The 20,657-nt window shown below is 34.8% G+C and overlaps 1 protein-coding gene across 1 annotated transcript in view; it reads right to left on the minus strand.

The window, feature by feature from the left end:
- LOC134852880 (piwi-like protein 1) overlaps positions 1-20,657 on the minus strand; it is a 50,838-nt gene that overhangs the window by 12,800 nt on the left and 17,381 nt on the right. Inside the window, exons 5-13 of the mRNA XM_063868724.1 lie at positions 13,348-13,555; positions 12,645-12,786; positions 10,912-11,006; positions 10,442-10,522; positions 9,514-9,627; positions 8,531-8,801; positions 2,739-2,819; positions 2,244-2,393; positions 328-494 (exon numbers count right to left, since the gene is read on the minus strand). Coding sequence (XP_063724794.1) covers positions 328-494; positions 2,244-2,393; positions 2,739-2,819; positions 8,531-8,801; positions 9,514-9,627; positions 10,442-10,522; positions 10,912-11,006; positions 12,645-12,786; positions 13,348-13,555 — 1,309 coding nt within the window. The remainder of the gene's footprint in view (positions 1-327; positions 495-2,243; positions 2,394-2,738; positions 2,820-8,530; positions 8,802-9,513; positions 9,628-10,441; positions 10,523-10,911; positions 11,007-12,644; positions 12,787-13,347; positions 13,556-20,657) is intronic.

Below are 20,657 nucleotides of genomic sequence, written 5' to 3' on the forward strand. Positions count from 1 at the left end.
CTGTTTAGGAGCAACAATTATAAGAAGTTTTTAATCTGGGCCACATGAGCAATTCAATTTTTCCCTAAACAGTTTTACAGCTCGCATGTTGATTCGCATCCTCATTTTGACCTGTGGACCAAAAACACTTGTTTTAAAGATGAGCGAATTGAAGTAAATCGTCATCTTGAATGTGCTGAACATGAGGCCAAGTGGAATTCTTGAAGCTAACTAAACTCAGGCTTACAGACAAAAAAATGACATTGCAAATTTTACCAAAAAAGCGTGAATTTGGAATCGACAACCATATGATTGACAGTGCCTATGACTTCCCCTTGAGTTTATAACCTGTTGTACTCCTTCTTGGGATAGCACACTATCCATGTGTGCAAAACGCCTCCTCCCATGCACTGGTTTCTATCAAGATCCCTGCCAAAGTCGACCTCAGCGTTGATTGGTCTTCTTTGGTTGGCGAAGTGGACAAAGTTACCTTCAACTATATTTCGAGCTTCCATCTGTAAAACGCAAACTTCATTTATTTCAAAGTTTCATTTATTTCAACGGTGATTTCAATTCGTGCTAAAACTTAGTCATGCAAAATCGTCTCTAAAATTGTTTGTAGTAAACTCTTTTTACAACTTGTGTTACTTTGAACAGGAAAATATAACTATTTATGCTCGTCGGCTAATAATGAACGATTGAGCTCCTTTTCCTGTTCCTTTCCTCAACCCACAAAGTCTGAAAATTAGCAAGCTTAATTTGTTCAATTAACAATTTGCAGTCGGGGAAAAGGACGAACCAGCGCCTGCAAACAGGCCAGGTTATCAAATGTATATTCAAAATATTCGAGTTGATCTTACAAATAAGAACAGCGACATAACAAATTAACCACTTGCGATAGAAACAAGAACGCCGCTAAATCAGAAAAAAATGCCGAAAAAAATTAGATCTATCAAAAACTATGGGGCTAGTATTCAAATTTAAAAAAAAATATTCCAAGGCGATGGCATGTGAAATAAGCATCGGAAGAAAATTTACCAAAAGGGTAACAAAACCGAAAAATACCTTGGCAGAAATCCTTCAAGCCGGATAAAAATCCACAAGACTTAACTTAATAAGTCTCCTTCACCCTCAAAACACAGACACGCACACACATTTTTTTTTCGTCGTCGAAAGAGTCAATATGGCCATTAAACCGATATAATGCAGGCCAAAACCTAACACGCCGAAAGAAAAGGAAAAGAAAAAAAGCGGAAAAAACATTGTTGTTATGAACTAGAATTTATATTAAGATTTTTAGCATTTTGTGCGATCCAGAGGTGAGCATAAAAAAATTATTTCACTGGAAACGAAACAAAATTAGGTCACTTAGCCGACAAAAAATAGGCCGAAATCATTTGAGCAGAAGATTGTTTAAGCGAAAATAAGAAAACATAAGAAATCAAGGTTAAAATTACAAACATTAGAGGTATATCAGAACAATAAAGCTATAATGTAGAAAAACTATTAAAAAACAATTCTTCAATATGACAACAAAGCCGACAAATAATAAGCCGACAATTTTTTGTGAAACCATTACCATTCCTTATTTTGACCATTCTGTGCCAAAGCTTTTTTTAAGAAAACACCGATTGCAATACCCTTGCTTTTCGCCGGGGTAAAAATGCTCGTATATCGTGGCAAAGCCCTGAGTGTTCCGGCTTCACATTATGACCAAATTCTGGTTGAAAAATTGACAAAATAATGAAAAGAATTTTTTTTTCATTGTTTCTTTGATTTATTTCTCCACGAGCTAACAAGAACTACAAATAGATGTATTTCGCGTCTTGCATCCTAATAGTAAAACTAAATGTCTTGCCCTAATTCAATTTGGAACGCATTAATCCGCCACTTACTCGTGTCATAAGAATGCAATAAATCGCGCGCTAATTATCCTAAATTGACCTATTTTCGATTGTTTAAAACTTCATAATAAATAATCACAGGTAAAATATCTTTTTAAATTTAAGCGCAGGAAAACAAAATTTTCCAGGTGGTATAAATGCTGTTAAAAAGTCGAAAACTTAGTGTATAAAAAACGATAAGCATAAATATTCTGCACTTTCTTCGAAAGTCGGAGCAATAAATGATAAATCAGTTTGCAAGTTAAAAGATCGGCAAAAGCAAATGGCCGTCAATGTGAAGCTTTTCAGCAGAGATTCACCGGTTCTAAACAGCCTTTAGGGTGAAACCAGGCAGTGGGTAAAAAAGGCAGTGCGTCTCACCGACAGTGGATCTCTGGCCAAATCCACTCCCCAATTGTGCATTTCCAGCCTCGCATTCGGATCATCATAGATGCTCTGGACGAATTTCCTCAGTGCATCCACTCTGTTCACTGGGTTGGGTTTCGTGTGTTCCGAGATCTCTTTCATAACCTTCAAGTTTATTTATTACTATGAAAAAGTTTGTGAAAATGAACATTATAACAGGAGACTCTAATATACACATTCTCTTCAACGTGTGAAAATTAAAGACTATATCGGTTGTTCACGTTGTTCATTTGAAAATAAATACCGTGTCGACTAACTAAGTTAAAAAGTATTGGACCACCACACACAAACTTACAAAACCACTGGTTACAGCGTTCAAAGAACTTTAATTAAGTTTAAGGGATGGCGTAAACATTACTACTTATGAACAAATAAATATGTTCTACACAGGCTAAGCTGTTAGACAGTAATAACAGATAAGCTACTTATTTTGTAATTTCAATTTTTTACCTGAAAGTTGTCGCGCGTTTTGTCGCTGAGACCGGTCAAGAAGCACAGTTCTGGTACGAGGTATATAGTTTGTGGTGGCATCTAAAACATTAAACACAACAAAGTCACAAGTGTATGACACTCGTCTTTTACATCGAATTAAGTAAAAATGAAATAATAAGGCTTTGAAAGGATGAAAAGTTGTTTTGATAGCTTGAAACGGTTCGCATTCGCACTAGGTAAATTGATTTTTACAGCTTGATTTGGTTCATAAAAAAATGCAAGCAAGTTAATCAATCTTTGAATTGTTCTGACCTGTTTTTGCTAATGTGTTTTGTTAAGGCGGTCATAAAAAATGAAAGTTTTGAAACAATATATTCAAAGGATGGGCCAAGAAGTACATTTGATTTGATTTGATTGGCTAAACCATAACAAAAAACAAGGTTTCCGAGCAGGTTAATCAACTGATGAAATAGTGAAATATTTGGAGTTCATTTTAGTTACTAGAATCGTACCACAAAAATACGTTTTCAAATAATTCAAAACAAAATATTGCAGTTTTTCAAGTCATTTGATAGCTTAAACGATTCGCAAAAAAAGTGTCCTTATTGGTTTTCATCAAATTTTTATACCTAGCTGTTCCATGAATGAAATAAAAAAGTCTTTGAGTATCAAGTTCGTTTTTCAACCAAAATGCACTTTTGAGACAATTCGAAAGCTTATTACTGGTTTTGAAGGATTGGTGATTCGCAAAAAAAAATTCCAACAGAGAATTATATCAAAGTTTTCAAAGCAATCAATTCATGCAGAGCAACTTTTAAACAATTCAAATTTGCTTGCTTGCGTTTGATTCAGTTCGCATCTACGCAATGTTTTTTTCAAAGCAGCCAAATCAAGAGGTGCACTGCAAGAGGGTTTTTTATGATTTACAAAAGTTATTTCAGCACGCTTATTACTATTTGAATCTTCAAAATATTCCAGGCTAGTTTGATCATTTCAATTGGTTCGGAACAAGATTGAAGTTAATTCAAATTATTAAAAACATAGCCAGCAGGCATTTGGAAAAGAGTCAATGAACGCAAGGAAACATAAAAAAACTGACTTGTAAATAAATAACATGGCCTCAAATCTCATTCAATTCCTGGACCAGATTATGATGGACACTTTTTAGATAAAATAAACCCAATTTGAGAAAAATGGATCAATAGTTAAAATTTTTGTTTCGCCGGGAAAACTGGAAAGTAAAATCCATTTTAGAAATTAGAATTCGATCGCGCTTTTCATTACCTTTACACTTTTATATTTCAGTAGTTGAGTTTGCCTTCCTTTTAACAAAAAAAAATGAACTGAACTTAAAAAGAAATCAAAAGTCAAACTGCGCAGAAAAAAATTGAACTTGAACAAATTTTATAGAATTTTCCTGAAAAACAAAAATCATCGCGACCTATATAAAAGCCTGAACTACTTTCATCGACTCTTAATAACTCTAAACGATTCGTGATAATCTCTCTCTGGCAAGGTATTCATTCTATCCCAAAACTTCTATGATAGTGCGAAAACTTATTTCAAGCTATACAAGTGATAAAACTTTAATATATTTCAAGCTGATTTGTTAGCTTGGACCAGTTCGCGAGTTTTTTTAAGCTGCTACGAATAGTTTGCTGGTGTACGAATAGAGAGAGAAAAAATCTGAAAAAACGGCCTCCTAATTTGTCGCCTACGGGATTCACTCACAGTGTCAACTGATTTCACAAGTGCGCCATATCAAATTCCTCTCTTCGAGGCATCAGCTTCCAACACAGAGGCAAATCTGCAATTCAATTCGCGAATACAAAAAAAGCGACAAAAGTAGCTCTTAAAATGTCAAACGCTGAAGTGAAAGAAAAGAAAAAAACTATGAGACGAAAAACTCTGCTAGGTTCCAGTATCGAACCACCTTTGACCTCGAGATTAACAATCACCCGTCTGATCACTTCAGTTTTCAAACATTAATTACCAAAAAAAACTACCAAGATATGATGTTAATGCAGTAAAAAAACAGACTAGGGGTCCAGTCACAGCTGGAGGTAACTGTTTGATAATTTATATGAACTGATCTGAAACGTTAAGCCTAATTTTCAGAACATCACAAGTTGAAAAATTCTTGGCTAACTATTCATCAAAAGTACTGAGCAAAAGTTTTTGCGAAATAGATCAATAGAACATCTCCATTTGATTGATTTCTTACACTCGAAAATGGCATGGTGATTTTGGAAATATGGGTCAAAATAACACGGGTCAAATTTGATGTTTACAAAGTCCATAGCAGACTCCTGGCCAGAATTGGTAGAATCAGCCTATGCAGGGGATACACCTACAATTTGTTCTTAGCATTGAACCCTTAAGTGCCCGAATTGTCACTATTTCGAAAAAATAATAAATTATAGGTCCACAATTATTCTCCTTAAAACATTAGGGCATAATCACTTTAACAGAAAAACTTCATAGCACTTGTTCTGTTGAATGAATCTCAGCCTATTAGATTAATTTTGAGATAAATCTATAAGATTACAAAAAACTAGCTGAACTCGAAAAATGTTACATTTTACTGTGCAGTATTTTTTTTTTCATCAAACAGGACAATGTAGCTATATCAAAAAATCTTCACAATCTAGTCTTTTGATTGAACCAATTATCAAGATAGTTTATGAGAAAAGTCAAAAAGTTTCCAAAAAAAAGAGCAAAACCTGGATAATAGACATTTTCTATGGTCAAAAATTGGTCTTAACTCCATTGCTGATTGCTAATAAAGTTTCGTAGAATATGTCGATGCAGTGGATAACCCTTAACCTTAGCTTTTGCACCGTACTTCTCGAGAAAACCCAAAAAATCAAAGAAACTTTCAACATTTCAAAACGTGGGCTGTTTCAAAATATGTGCTTGGCAAAATAAGTGCCGAAAAATTTCATCCACCTTTCGATTCAACCCTTAAAGATTTGGCAGGATAGTTTCCATCATAAGTTTTTGAAAAATGGTCAAAATTTCAAAAGGTAGACCTCTCATTCTTTCAATTCAACCCTTACAGAATTGGCAGGATAGTTTCCATCATAAGTTTTTGAAAAATGGTCAAAATTTCAAAAGGTAGACCTCTCATTCTTTCAATTCAACCCTTACAGAATTGGCAGGATAGTTTCCAACATAAGTTTTTGAAAAATGGTAAAAATTTTTTAAAAAAAAGACTTTTCCCAAGTCAAACCTAACCTATTTAAAAAAAGTTAAGGGCGTAGCAGCTTATAGAGACAAAAGTTCTGCTACCTTTTCTTTCGATTGAACCCTTAATCTTAGATTTGGCAATAAGATCAAAAATAAAATTTCCAAAAATGATCAAAACTTCAAAATTAGACAATTTATATTTCTATAACTTTTCTCCAAAAAAAATAAGGGAGTAGCCGTCATCATTTATGCAGGAAGAATTCTTAACACCGGTTCTTGCTATTGAATTTTTGATCTCAGATTTCTTTATCGGCATGGTAGATTTCGAGAAAAAATATGTTCGAAGCAGCAATCAACAGTTCAAAGTTTGGCCATTTTCTAAGGCCATAGTTTGTTCTACAAACAGTACGTAGCAGCTTACGCAATAACATTTTCCATTGGTATTCCAATAACATTTTCTTTTGTTTAAAGTCTTTGTTGATCTCAGATTTGATAGGGTAATTTTTGAGAAAATGATTTAACAAATCCCAAAAATCCGTCAAAAATCTCCCCCATTGCAAGATTATAATGCCGTCTGGCATGTTAAAAAGAGACTAGCAAAAAATACGGCAGAAAGGGGAGTACACAATTTTTTCATCGTTTTGTGAAAATAATGGTGCCACCAATAGTCTTTCAACCACTTTTGTGAAAATAATGGTGCCACCAATAGTAGCAATAATATTTGCGACTTGTATTAGAATAAGTGGACTTGGTACTAATACACTACGCTCTGCGTGTGTAAAAAAGCAGTGGAATATGCTATTAAATTGCCGATAGAAGTAGATAAGTACACATTTACTGGTTACATAGCAGTATTTACACAACCGCTTATTCAGACATGTCAGTATTTAGACAATACTGTTTTCACCAATCAGAATCGAGACAAGGAAGAAATTAATAAACAATTATTTTTATTTAGGATTAGTTATGTCTTATCTCGATTCTGATTGGTTCATACAGTATTTGTATAAAGACTGACGAGTATGAATACGCGATTATCTCAATACAGACCGCACATTTACTGAAACTGAGAACTAAATGACACGAGTTAGGTAGAAAAATGAACGTAATATAACACAAGCGTTTGTTTGCGTAAATCGGTGTGACATTTAGTATAAATGTCAGGAATTTGAACTTTGAATAAATGCTGAAGGCGTATAGTTGAACTGTGATGTATTAGATAAATTGTCATACGATTAATGTTTGTTCTATTTGTTCGCTTATTTTGAGATTACTGTATAACTACACAAAATCATTCCACCAACATCAAGATCAGTTGGTTGGTTTTTGAAAAAAAATTATAGTACGAATAATTTTATTTTTGTCATCTTAACACCAATGGGACCCCAGCACGAGCCTAATATGCATCTGAAGAGATTAAAGTTTAAGTGACATATTATTAATAGAGGATAGCCTTAATAAGCTATCCGAAATTGTGATAGTACAAGCTGGAGATGTCACGAATTCGCGCAACAGTTTCTATTCATGAGAGATCTTGTTTTTGATCGATGGAAATTCAAAAATCTGTGAGAAAAAATTGTATCTGCACTGGAAAAACCCAAAAGAGAAAAAGTTGGAGATTTATTCAGTAGTTGCTCGAAGGATGAGTGAACGGAACACCTAGCAGGCGAATATCTTTGGAAATGCGAATTAATTATTGATCGAAATCATGGACGCTCAGAACGAACAGTTATTTAAATGCGGATTTTTGTTTGGATTTGGTTTCTATAGATATGGCGATTCATTTCTAATTCCGTGGACGAATCAAAATCTCCGCTGTTCGAGGATAAACGAAAAGCATTGAGAAAAACGATGAATCAGTTAATGTATGTAGAATTGTCCCTATCACTTGTTACTAGATGAACATGTTAACGAGAAGATCTGAGATTTTGAACACTGAAGCGTGAAAATGAAGTGATGCGCATTTCTATGGAGACTCTGGAATACCTAAAAACAAAAAACGGGAAAGTTTCTTCAAGGGTGATAGTGTGACATTTAGTACAAATGTCAGGAATTTGAACTTTGAATAAATGCTGAAGGCGTATAGTTGAACTGTGATGTATTAGAGAAACTGTCATACGATTAAATTTTGTTCTATTTGTTCGCTTATTTTGAGATTACTGTATAACGACACAAAATCATTCCACCAACATCAAGATCAGTTGGTTGGTTTTTGCAATAAAATTATAGTACTAATAATTATGTTTTTGTCATCTTAACACCAATGGGACCCCAGCACGAGCCTAATATGCATCTGAAGAGATTAAAGTCTAAGTGACATATTACTAATAGAGGATAGCCTTAATAAGCTATCCGACAATAGGCGAAACTAACTGAGACATATTGGGCGCGTCGTTGGGAACTCACTTGCCGTGAAGCATGGTTAATTGATACCAGGGCGCGTCGTTGAGAACTTACTTGCTGTGAAGCATAGTTAATTGATACCAGAGCGCTACTCATGCTACAATAGCATCTCTTCTAATGTTTTGTTCCATCAATAGCAACTTTAATACCTTAACGGTTTTATAAGTTCAAACCTTGGTTAAGTTAAGTCTTCAGCTATGAGGGACTTTCAATCTTACCTCTGGATTTCTTTTATTCTTCATGATACTCATGAGGAGAGGCTGGTGGGGATCAGCTATCTGCACATCATAGTTCTCCTCATAGTATTGCAAAAAAGACATCTCTGTCCCGTCTGATTTCTTAAACGTCTTCGATGGATTCATTCCCCAATCAATGTCATCTACTCGGTAAGTTTTCTTGTTATACCTCGTGAGGATGACCTGACTGCAAAGTTCCTTTGCGACCCTTTCCCGGAAATTTTCAGGTCTCACCGTCTGTGAAATCTCAGACCTGTTGCAACACAACAGTGAACGTGGTGCACACTACACACGAGCAAGTGGCTTGGCTGCCTGGGGGATATTCTCATGCGCGAAGGACCGAATGAGCGAAAAAAACTAGTGAACGGAAGACCGAAAACAAAATTAGTCTAAGTCAATTTTGAAAAAGAAGCAATTGCCACTCAATTTAAATGAATTAAATGAAGCAATATTTTGCTTCTTTCATGACGAAACCCTCGAAATATAAAATTTGTTCCAATTTGGCGGTGGTCAGTGACAATTTGAAAATTTTTCATATTTCTGCCGTTTTTATATTCGGCCAATATCAATACTCCAGTCTCTGGAAATGTTTACTTTCTTTCCAATTTCTAGATTACCGAAATCTGATTGGCTGATTTTTATTTTCGCGCATTCGGTCCTTCGCGTATGAGGGATTCCACTTTGCTCCACCGCTTATGAGCAGCAAATTGTAGGGTCGCTTCATGTATTTGATCATAGCTTAGCCATGCATGCCTCTGGGTGCTTGACAAACAAAAATTTTCAGAAACATAACGGGAAATAAATCGAGATTTGGTGAGCCAATCATTGAGTGATACTTCAATTCCCGTCATAATTTGACTTGATACAAAAAATAGCCGATTGCAGTAAAAGTGATTGTTTTTTTTAGGTTGTGTAGAGGAACGGGAGTTGAAGCTTAATTAACTTTTTGACGAAACAATACTGACATGAGATCGTAGACATTCTGCGTTCTAACAACTCGATGTGAGACGTCACATTGAAGCAGCAGACCCCCGTCCACTTGGGACACTGTATTCACATAGCCGGGCCATATCTCCATCCTAGAAACGATTGAAACAGCTTATCGACATGTAATCCGAAAACACACATTCCAAAAGGAGCAAAAAAACAAAGCCATTCAAAAGCAGAGAGACGCGTTAGAGCTATCAGAATTTCAAATGATCCAATCCCCGAATACACGTGATTAGCTTAGCCAATTAAACAGTTCTCTTAAAATAAAGCTAACTGACAGTTGGGAAAGAGTAATGAAGGCAAGTAAACAGGAAAAAAAAGACTGACTTTGCTGAAAAAAATCTTGAATTTCAACTTTTGAATATCAAAGAAAAAATTAGATGCCCATTTTTTGCGCCGTTTCCACGTTCGCATGTGGAGAGTGCTGTTTACGTAACTTTCAGCAGATGAATTTCAATTGAACTCAAAAAGTGCAAATTCTAAGTGCATTCATAAATGCATCATGAAGTTACTAGAGACTTTTAAGATCCTGAAAAGCTCATCAATCCTCATCAAAAAGCTTACAACCTAGTCCACCAAATACGCTCTAAGGAGCTAAAGGTCACTGGCGACAACCAATTTTTATTGGCTATTATAAGTTTCACAAACAGTTCCGAAAGGCATAATTAATAAAAATTACTATTTTCCAGTTTTATAACAACTTCAATTTTAGGTCCTTGTCTCTTTTTAATTAATTCTGTATGTCTGAAATTGTAACTTTCGATATAAGAAGTAACTTTCGAGGTGAGCTCTTGCAAGTTAGTCATAGCTTAATAGGCGCTTGTGCTCTTGTCAACTTAAATAATTAACCTTCACCTTCAGGTCAGGCCTGGTTGACTAAAAAAAACATGTGAATAAACTCACTTGTGCTGGTGGAGAACAATTGGGTTAGAAGTCAAATAAGCAGCCTTCTTCTCCACTTTATAGTTCAATATCCTCATCAATCTAAATAACAATACAAAAGATCTTTTTTAAAATAGCTTCAAAATCAACGGTTGGATCATTCACATAGATGTAAAGGAAAAAACTAAATTTGGCCGCTTCAACGTTAATTCTGCAATTATAGGTGTATAAACATGTTTCCTTATTTTTGACCTGGTTATGTTCCCTAAACTGATCATACCGAAGAACGTAACTTCGATATCAGCATGATATCAGTAAATTCAAGCAATCGAGTTTATTGGCTAAGCTTATTCAACCATGAGCTTAGTCGTATATTGACCTTTTCCATTTATCCATGAAAAATTTCAATATACTTGCTTATCAGATTTTGACAGAAAAGCCTGATTTTTACTCATTTCAGATCTACATGCATTTCCACACTAGTAACTTACTTGTTGAACATCATATTGAGCATGACGCAACTCTGTCTGCTCCCTGGTCCTATTTGTCGCACTACATTCAGTCGAATTTCTACCGTCTCGTTATCCCTGCAAAAAAAAACAAGAATGCATTATCGTTAGAAATAAAATCAATAATTCATTATTCCTAGAAAGACAAACAAGCCCAATGAACAAAATTTAATATTATTTTTCGGAAATAAAATTAAAGAGTTGCAAAAAAGTCAGAAGATAGTAAGTTTAAATAAGCAAACGGTATATTATCAGAAATAATTAGGAGCTAATTTTTCAGGTCGATATTATCTCTACGGTTCCCTGAAATTTCAAATTTGGACATGCACAATTCATCAAAACTGTCAGATTGCACTTGATAATAAATTATTTCTGCTTCAAACTTGCATATTTTAAAAGTTATAAAGTAAATATATTTTTTAAGCCATTACCACTAACAATAAAATCAGAAGGGGGAGCGCGCGCCAAAAAACGCGTTTTTTGGCAAACTTTTTAAAAAATGCCCAAAAACACCATTGTTGACCTGTTGGCCCTCCCTCCCTCCCTCCCTGAACTTTGCACCACTTGCGAGACATTTAGCAGCGGAAGAAAATTTGCCAAGCGGTAACAAAGCCGAAGATACCTTAGCAGAAACCCTTTAGGTAGAAAAAAAATCAGCGAGATTTAAGACTTCTAAGAAGTTAACAAGTCCCTCACCCTCAACAAACACAAACAAAAAACTTTATTTTCTCGCCGTCAAATAAACTAATAAGATGCCACTAACCCAATATAATAAAGACCGAAACCAATTAAAGACGAAAAGGAAGGAAAAAAAAACAGAAAACAAATTCAAAAATTTTAAGATTAATAAAAAATGATTAAGTCCCCCTCAGCATCAAAACACACAGGCACACATAATTTTTTTTGCTGGTCGACAGACGCAATATTAAACCATGAAGCCGATATAAAATAAGCCGAAGCCAATTAAGGCGAAAAAAGGAAAGAAAAAAAAGCAACGAAAAAAACTGTCGTCATGAAAAACGTGAACTATAAATTTTATTAAGATTTTAGCAACATGTGCGATCCAGATTTGAGCATCAAAACTACCTTTCATTTGAAACGACTGAAAATTAGGCCACTAAGCCGATAAAACATGAGCCGAAACTATTTGGACAGAGAAAAAACAATGAAAAAAAGAAGAAACTATACAAGCCAAGAAATCGCAAACAGCAGAAGTAATTCAAAACACTAAGAAAAACTACATTATAAATTGCGCATAGCAAGAAAAACCAATTCTCTGATGTGGCAACTAGGCCGATAAAATATCAGCAGACAAATAATAAGCCGACAATTTCTTTTTAACGTAATATTTCCCGTTTGAAAAAAAAAAACAGGTCACGGACAGTTTCGAATCCAGGACCTTTGCAGTACCAGGCAAATTTGTTACCTCCAGGCTAAGTGGGCTGGGAACACTCAGAAGGTAACTCTAGAGATGAGTCCAGAAGTACACTACTGATGAGTCCTGTGGACAAAGTTGTTTACGGGAAAAAGTCGAGTACCCGATTTCAATACCCTTGCTATCGCTAGGGTAATTTCAATATTTTGGCAAAAAATAAAATATAGAAAAATAGTACTCTATAAACTAGTTCTTGCATGCAAAAACTTTTTGATTAGATCATCTGAACATCTTAATTATTTTTGCCTCTGTCCAAATTTTTTGCACTGAATATAACTTTCCTCGGTGTCGTGAAGGTGTAGTCGGATCTGGCTATACTTCTGATTGAGAATAGGGTTGTGTTGCCGTCGAAGTTGGCGTAGCGTAGTTCTTCCTGTGATCTCACAGCTCGCTTTCTCAGATTGACGTTGTCAATGTTCGGTCTAAACATGTATCCTACACTAATTCCAAAACCAGACGTTGGCTTCTTGTTTTCTATTAAATCGAAATCGTAAAACTTTTGGGATCTTGTAACTATCCCCCCCCCCCCTATTTCGATTTTCAGAAATTCAACTTTGTCGGCCACATTTTCATTAGCTTAAAACAATTTTCAGAACATACATATAGTAAAAATTTTTACGTGGGTATTATATAAATAGTGAGTATTTGAGTAATAAATACGAACGCGCGAAAATGAAAACCCACTTAATTTTTGACATTTTTGAAACGCATATTTTATACAGAAATGGTTGTCAAAAAATACATGCATAGGGGGGATAGTTAACAAGGCCCAAAAGGGGGAAATAGTTAACAAGATCCAACTTTTCCATTTTAAAGATGTAACTGTTGTAGGTAAAAATTGATTGCTAACAATTCAAAGATATGCGAAAAAAAAACTTCAATGCGCAAACATCAATTTCAAGTTAATTGAAGTCATTGACAACTAGACCCAAAAATGTACCCAACCCAAACAAAACAGAACTCTGATTATTTGATTATTGTACCTGAACTCGACAGAGTACTGGAAAAAAGAATTCGCGTGCGTGTCAATCTTTATGTAGTTCACCAGCACATTCTGCTTCCTTCCAGCCCTTCCCATCTTCTCCGAGGGGTCAATGATGGAAATAGAGGACATTCCCTCTGTTAGTTCTGGAACTGGTGATCCGGATGAACCGGGTGAATGTGATGTGTTGGGGACTCTACTGCGGGTACCTAAATTATAATATCATCATAATCATCATCTGGGTATGGTTTTTCAGTCCTTCATAGACTCATAAGTGATTTATTTACATCCGTCTCCGGAAAGGTTGCTTAGATTGTTACTTAGTAATTTCATCAACTCCTTCTACTTAGCCAATTTTCTTGTTGTACAATAGTTTATTCGTAGAGGGTCGCAAATAAGCAGTTGGGTAAGCTTTCTCACTAATAAAAACGCGTTTTCTAATGGGTTGAAAACTATATCGCGATTTCTGGTCTTGTTAACAGAACAGCAACAGAAAAAGGGTTCTAGATTGTAAAAAAATACAAGTCAATTATGACCAAATAGAACCTGAGAAAATTTGCTAATAGAACACTTTTTTGCTAGTTAGAAACATAGCCAACAGACGGTTCGAAACGAGTCAATTTGTTGGAAAAACCTCGTTTTTCGAAATTCAAAATAAAAAAGATGACCTTCAAGCTCTTTGAAACTCAAGAACAACTTTTGATTGGCACACTTTTTGAAAGAAAAATTAATCCAAATGATAAAACCGATCAATAGGTAAATTGTGTATTCAGCTTAGAAATCTGAAAACTAAATTCCACTTTCGAAGCTAGAAATCGATGACGTTTTTCGTCACCTTTACACTTTTGCTGTTCGATAGTGGAATAAGCCTTCTTTTTAAGAAAGGAAATGAACTGAACTTAAAAAGAAATCAAAAGTCAAACAGCGAAAAACGTAAATGTCTGAACTAGATTCATCGACTTTTAATAAGCCCTTTTAATTTCGAGAAAACTTCTCATTGAATTTTTTTTGCTTAAATTAACAGAATTTGAAAAAAAACTGGATCGATGGGTAAGTTTTTAAATTCGCTGGGAATCTGAAAATCAATTTACTTTTTCAAAACTAGATTTCAACCATGTTTTTTGTGAATTTAACAAAGTAAATGAGCTTCGCCTTCCTTTTAACAAAGCAAAGAAATTATAAAGAAATCATAAGTCAAACCGCGAACAAGTAAGTTGGAGCGTGAAAAATTGTTAAGACTTACTGAAAAAAAATTATCACGACCTATATAAGAGTCTGAACTCCGTACATCGACTCTTAAACAGAAAAGTTTTTTTCCACTCCCCGTTCCCCACATTTGAATTAATAGATTGCAAAAACTAATCAAACATCAATGTTATGCAATGAAACTTTGCATGGTGAACAAACCAAAAATCTTTTCTCCGTAGCTTACAGCGATTAAAATTACGCATTTATTCAAAATAGTATGTAAATTATACTGGAGATAACCATTTCAAATGAGGGGTGGAAATGTAAACGCACCCTCTAGTGAATGGGGAGGAAATGGAGCAGATAACCCGTTAAGAAAATTTAAACCAGTTTAATTGAACTATCGTTTTATTAAGTTTAGCGACGAATTTTTTATATCTTATCTACGTTGCATTCGCATCACTTGCAATTTAGCAAAACATACCATTGCAAGCTCGCAGAAAGAGGCAGACAAAATCTCTTAACCATATCAAATGAGGGGTGGAAATGTAAACGCACCCTCTAGTGAATGGGGAGGAAATGGAGCAGATAACCCGTTAAGAAAATTTAAACCAGTTTAATTGAACTATCGTTTTATTAAGTTTAGCGACGAATTTTTTAGGTAGAACCTTTTGATATCCCTCGATTCCAATTTAATTTGAATGACTTCATTCATTTTCTGAGAGATCAGGAAACTACCCTGACAATTCAAAAGTAAAAATAAAACATATCAAACAAAGTTGGAAAAAGTTCAAAGAAAAAGGAAACTTGAATTTTCTACTTACGATTTTGCAAGAAAAAATTTATCACGTTTAAGAGACTTCAAGCCTCTTTTATAATTGACAATTTTTTTTCATAAAACTAACTCAATTAGAGAAAAAGGCTCAATAGTTATTTTCAAACCGTTGGTAATTCTGAAAAATAAAATCCTCAAGAAAATGAAACCATTTCAAGTTTTTTTTGCAACATTTGAACTTTCGAAATGCGAGAGCCTAATCGTTTTCCTTTCAGCACATGAACTTGAACTGACATTGAAAAAATCAAATATCAGACTGCGAATATCAAGTTTGAGCGTTGCATGGCGAAGAAAATGATATAAATTGTAGGATTTCATACAAAACTCATCCGCCCGATTTTAAAGAAGAGAAAAGCATAAGCAAAAACAATTAACTAACTTCAAAAAAACTGGTCAAAAATTATGAAATCTGGATAACTTCAAACCCCAATTTGTTTCTAGTATAAATTACATCCATATATGTTTAGTTCCAGCTCGCAATGAACCAAGAGATCGCGCAGGAAAAAAGTGAATCATCAGAAACAAGTATTAGTACTTGTCAGACAAGTTGTCTAAAACATGACTAGTAACAATTCAATGATACGTTTAAATACAGAAGTAAGAAAAACTGAAAAAAGCCGCGAATTAGTAAAACTTTCGCGAAGTGTCAAATTCGAACCTGCGATCTCCAGTCTCATGTTCTTACCTCTGGGCCACGTACGCTTAACGATCGACAAACACTTGCCACAAATAAAACAGAGAACAGATGCTATGAAAAGTCCAATGCTACAGGTGGTGATTATAGCAAAAGTTCCATGAAAAGAGCACATTTATTTGCAGTTAGGTTGAGTTATGTTGTAAAAAAGTAGGTTCATACTAATACACGGCGCTTGCTAGTGTAAACAACCAAAATATGATTGGAAAAAAAAACGATTTAGAAGTTTGATTAAAAAATGACTTGTTTCTGATAAAAAAAACCATAACGACCTATAAAAGAGAAAACCACTTTGCTCATTTACAATTCAAAAGAAACGTCCGCGCAGAAAGTTTAAAACAATGGTTTATGAAAACTTGAAGTCCCGAACCGGTTATTGTTCAACTAGCATAAAACGACCCATGATATCTTATCTACGTTGCATTCGCATCACTTGCAATTTAGCAAAACATACCATTGCAAGCTCGCAGAAAGAGGCAGACAAAATCTCTGGGTCGGAAAAATAATATAAACAAAATTATCGAAAAAAAAAATGCAGTAAAATTCTCATGCGTTTGTCTCGAATGGAGTTCAATTTGGGCAAAATATGTTGATACACAACTGCCAGCGTTGGATTGGCACTAATGCAAAAATTACCAGGCGAACACTAAGCCGACAATACTTAAGTATATGTCAGTTAAGCTCAAAACAAACTTTACAGAAGAATTTTGAGCCCTCAACCCCGAAACATATAAACATAAAAATCTGTATGCGCTTAAATTCTAAAGAGAGACCAAGCCGAAACCATTGAAGCCGAATAAACCTTTCAAGCAAAAAAAAAACGTTTAATAAAGCCAACAAAAAAGTGGAAAAGTATCAATGAACTCAACGAAAGAGAAACTTCAATTTTTACATGAAAGGGGAAGCTCAGCTTCGCACCACTTGCGATATAAATATGAATGACTATGAAAATGGAACGGAAAAAATTCAAAAAAACCTGTCTATGTAAGTTGCAACAGAAGCCTAAAATATCCGACACAAAAATGCATGCACCATTAAAAACTCTGCAATGAGCTTTGTGAATGCTATACAAAAGCTACAAAATGTCAAACAATTTAACAAATCGAGCTGGTAAAATAAGAGGCCACTCAGTTGGTATTAATTGAGCCGAAATTTTTCAAGTCGATGAGAGACGAAAAAAATGAAATTTAAAAAAATCGAGCTGGTAAAAAGAACATAGCCAAGCGAAGATTGGAAAAGAGTAATGAACGCAAGTAAGTGTTAAAAAACACTGCTTTGTTGAAAAATCTCAACTTTCGAATTTCAAAAAAATAGATGCCCCTTAAGCTCTTTGAATTTCTAGAACGATTTATGATTGGCACTTTTTGAACCAACTTGAAGAAACTAGATGAACATGTTAAATTTTTAGTCCGCTGAAATCTAATTCCATTTTCGAAACTAGAAAGTCCACGAATTTTCGCGCTATTCGCACGTTCATATTTGAAGAGTGCTATTTACGTCACTTTCAGCAGATGAATTTCGATTGAACTCAAAAAATGCATATATACCTAAGTGCATCAATATTTTAAGACTCTTTCCTGAAAAAAAATCAGTAAGACCTATATCAGAGTCTTCTAAAAAAATCAGCAAGACCTATATAAGAGTCTTTAAGAGCTATATAAAAAAATTGGCCGGATTTTTAAAATGCTAAACATTTTAAGCTGTAAATAAAACACTACAGTGAAAATTATTTACAGCTTAAACAAACATTGCTTAGATGAGGCAACTAAGCCGACAAAACATAAGCCGACAAAAAATAGGCCGAAATTTTTTAGAACCAGAACATTTACTTTTTGAAAAAAAAGCTGATCTTGGTCAGATTCAAATCCAGGATCTTTGCCGCCCCATGCGTATTCGCTACCACCAGGCTAAAGGTTCGAGAGACACTACAAAATCCGAATTCATTATAAAGCAAGGTACTACTATGAGTCCAATGAATCATGTAGAAAAAATGTTTACGGGAAAAAAGTCTAGAAACCGGTTGCAATACCCTTGCTATTGCAAGGGCAAAAGATTTTTTCAAGTATCGAAGACAAAAAATTACATCACGTTGCAGATCTTTGAGTTTCAAGGATCTTCGACGATTTCAACTTTTTCCTAAATTTTTTCGCATTTTAGCTTTCGTATTTAGTCTTGACAAGCTGTAGCCACCACGGTAACTTAACTATTAGGGGTGGGTGAAAAAAGAAAAAAGAGTCCAGAGCTCAATATTAGTGTAAAAGTGACTAAGAAAATTAACCACTTTTAACCCGCTTTTTTCGGTGTGCCGTTGGAACGACCAAATAGGGGTCATTGTACGCTGCTATTTCTGAATCGCTTTGCCCACTTGGTTGTCGAAATCTGCCAAATCCTGTTCTAGCTCTTGAACAGTGTATGTGGGTTGATTGAAGTGTAAAAAAAGATCCACGTTATATCCCCCTGCGCTTCTATAGCTTCAGCCAAATCCTCCCTACCTTTATCGATGGGAGTGACCACGTCTACGTCGTATTCGCCCCAGTCAGTCGTGCGCACAATTTCCCTTATAAACATATCCTCACACAGACGTTTATGTCCAAAAGGACTAGTAGTTTAAAAAAAGTATATGTCTGATTAGATGAAATCCTTGTTTGCTCAGTATAATAGCTCGTTTCTTTCCAGGACTCGTTTTTGGATTGATTACAATGTTGTATTCTCTTTCGAATTTATTGAGGTTTGGGATACTGACACTCAAATTACCGTTTACTACATTGAGCAAGCATTCACAAACAACTGATATTATTTGACTATTTGATGTTTATTTTTCTAATAAAGCCTCGTAGTTGAGTTGGATTCAAGTGCTGCAGAATAAATAATCTTTTCGCGTTCATTTGTGATGAGTGTCACTTCTGCCTAATCGAATGGTAAATAGAATATTGACAGTCCAGGTGGTATTATGTCTGAACAGCATCTGAGACAGTCTAATGTTCGAGGATCTAAATCTTTTAATAGACGTCCAAAGCTGTCCCTTGTAGCCAGTTCATACAAATGTCGTATAGATTTATGTGCATTTAGTTGCCTTCCGAGGTGAACAAGTTGCTGAATTTTAAGAATTGATTTGAATAAAATGCTGTGAGATGTGTTCCAATCAACAGTTAGTGACCATCGGCTTGGTTGGAATAAATAATCTTTAACATAAATAACATCTAAGCCTTTCTGTCTTCCTGCTGTTGCTGTTTAACGAAATCTGTATCATTGTATATTTCTTAGCATTAGTCATCAAACATTAACAGAATGTTTTCAATGTTTCTCAATCGATCAAATTCATCAAACTCAACAAATTTTAATTGAATTCTGCGAGCGTTTAACTCGTCCCTAACTATAGATTGAATATCTTTGTAAAAAATAGCACTCTTTCAAATTTGGGATAAAATGTTCTTGTCAATAGTTTGAAAATGAACTCTGTTTTTCCGGATCATGAAGGTCCTACAACTGCCATAAACAGTCTTGTGGACGTATCAATAATTTAATTCGTATCCTTGGGTTTGGTAGCACCTACCCAACTAAACTAGAAACTATTGAAAATCAAACTGACGTTTCTTCACAGCTTATTTGCGTCGAAGAAAGTTTATAGATACAAAAAGTAAGTAAAATGAAAATTAAACTAATTTGAGACATTAAAAGCCCCTTGTGATCTGTTGACCGTAATATCATTACATAACTTCCAATAGTTTTTCGGTGTTTGTTTGATCATAAACAAATCGGTGACTGTAGTCGCATCAGGCTCATCCATTGCTTATTCAGACATTCAGCTGTTCAATTTCATTTTCTCTATCTGGTTCTCTCTGACTCTCTCTCTATGTATAACATTTGTTTCTTAATGAGAAAGAAAATGTGTTTTTGTTATAAAATATATATTACCTATACTTCTGAACAAAAAAAATCTCGTATCGAGTATAACATGTGAAGTCATTGGTTATGTCATTGTCACTTCCATGCATTTCCACAACTTAATTGGCTGGTACGTTTTCAGTTTTTGCATGAAATACAACTTTCTTTACAGAATTCTCTTTTACTAATTTCTGAACTTCCTTAGGTAGGTCACTGCTGCGAAGATCCATTTGAATTCCGGGTTGACGTTTGGGGGCTAAGACTAGCCTGGGAAGACATACTCCTCGTTTGTTGGCTAACATTTTGAGAATACAAGTATCGTTGAATATAGATGAATTGTCAATGACAAGAAAAAATTTCTTAAAATAGTCAATTCTTCTTCTGATAGTGTAATTTGTTCTTTCCGCTGCAAAACCTGACCTCGGCAATTTATTTGATCTGTTCTAGTCAAACTTATTTTGATATCACTCTCTTGTGTGATCCAAGCCAAGAACACTAAATTTGGAGATAGGTACATCTCCGCGTTTGCTAGTCCTTGGTTTTTTTCAGGGCACATTGATTCCTGGAGTTGTAATGATGTATATCTCTATTGCAAGATGGATAATTCTTGAAATGTAAGTTTTCAATACTCGGGCAACCCAATTCATTAAAGATTCTCAACTTTTCGATCCAAGTACTTCGCAAGAAGTTCAGTCTTTTCTTTTCCTTC

Source organism: Symsagittifera roscoffensis, chromosome 8 (assembly GCF_963678635.1).
Source record: "Symsagittifera roscoffensis chromosome 8, txSymRosc1.1, whole genome shotgun sequence".
NCBI classification, from domain to species: Eukaryota; Metazoa; Xenacoelomorpha; order Acoela; family Convolutidae; genus Symsagittifera; species Symsagittifera roscoffensis.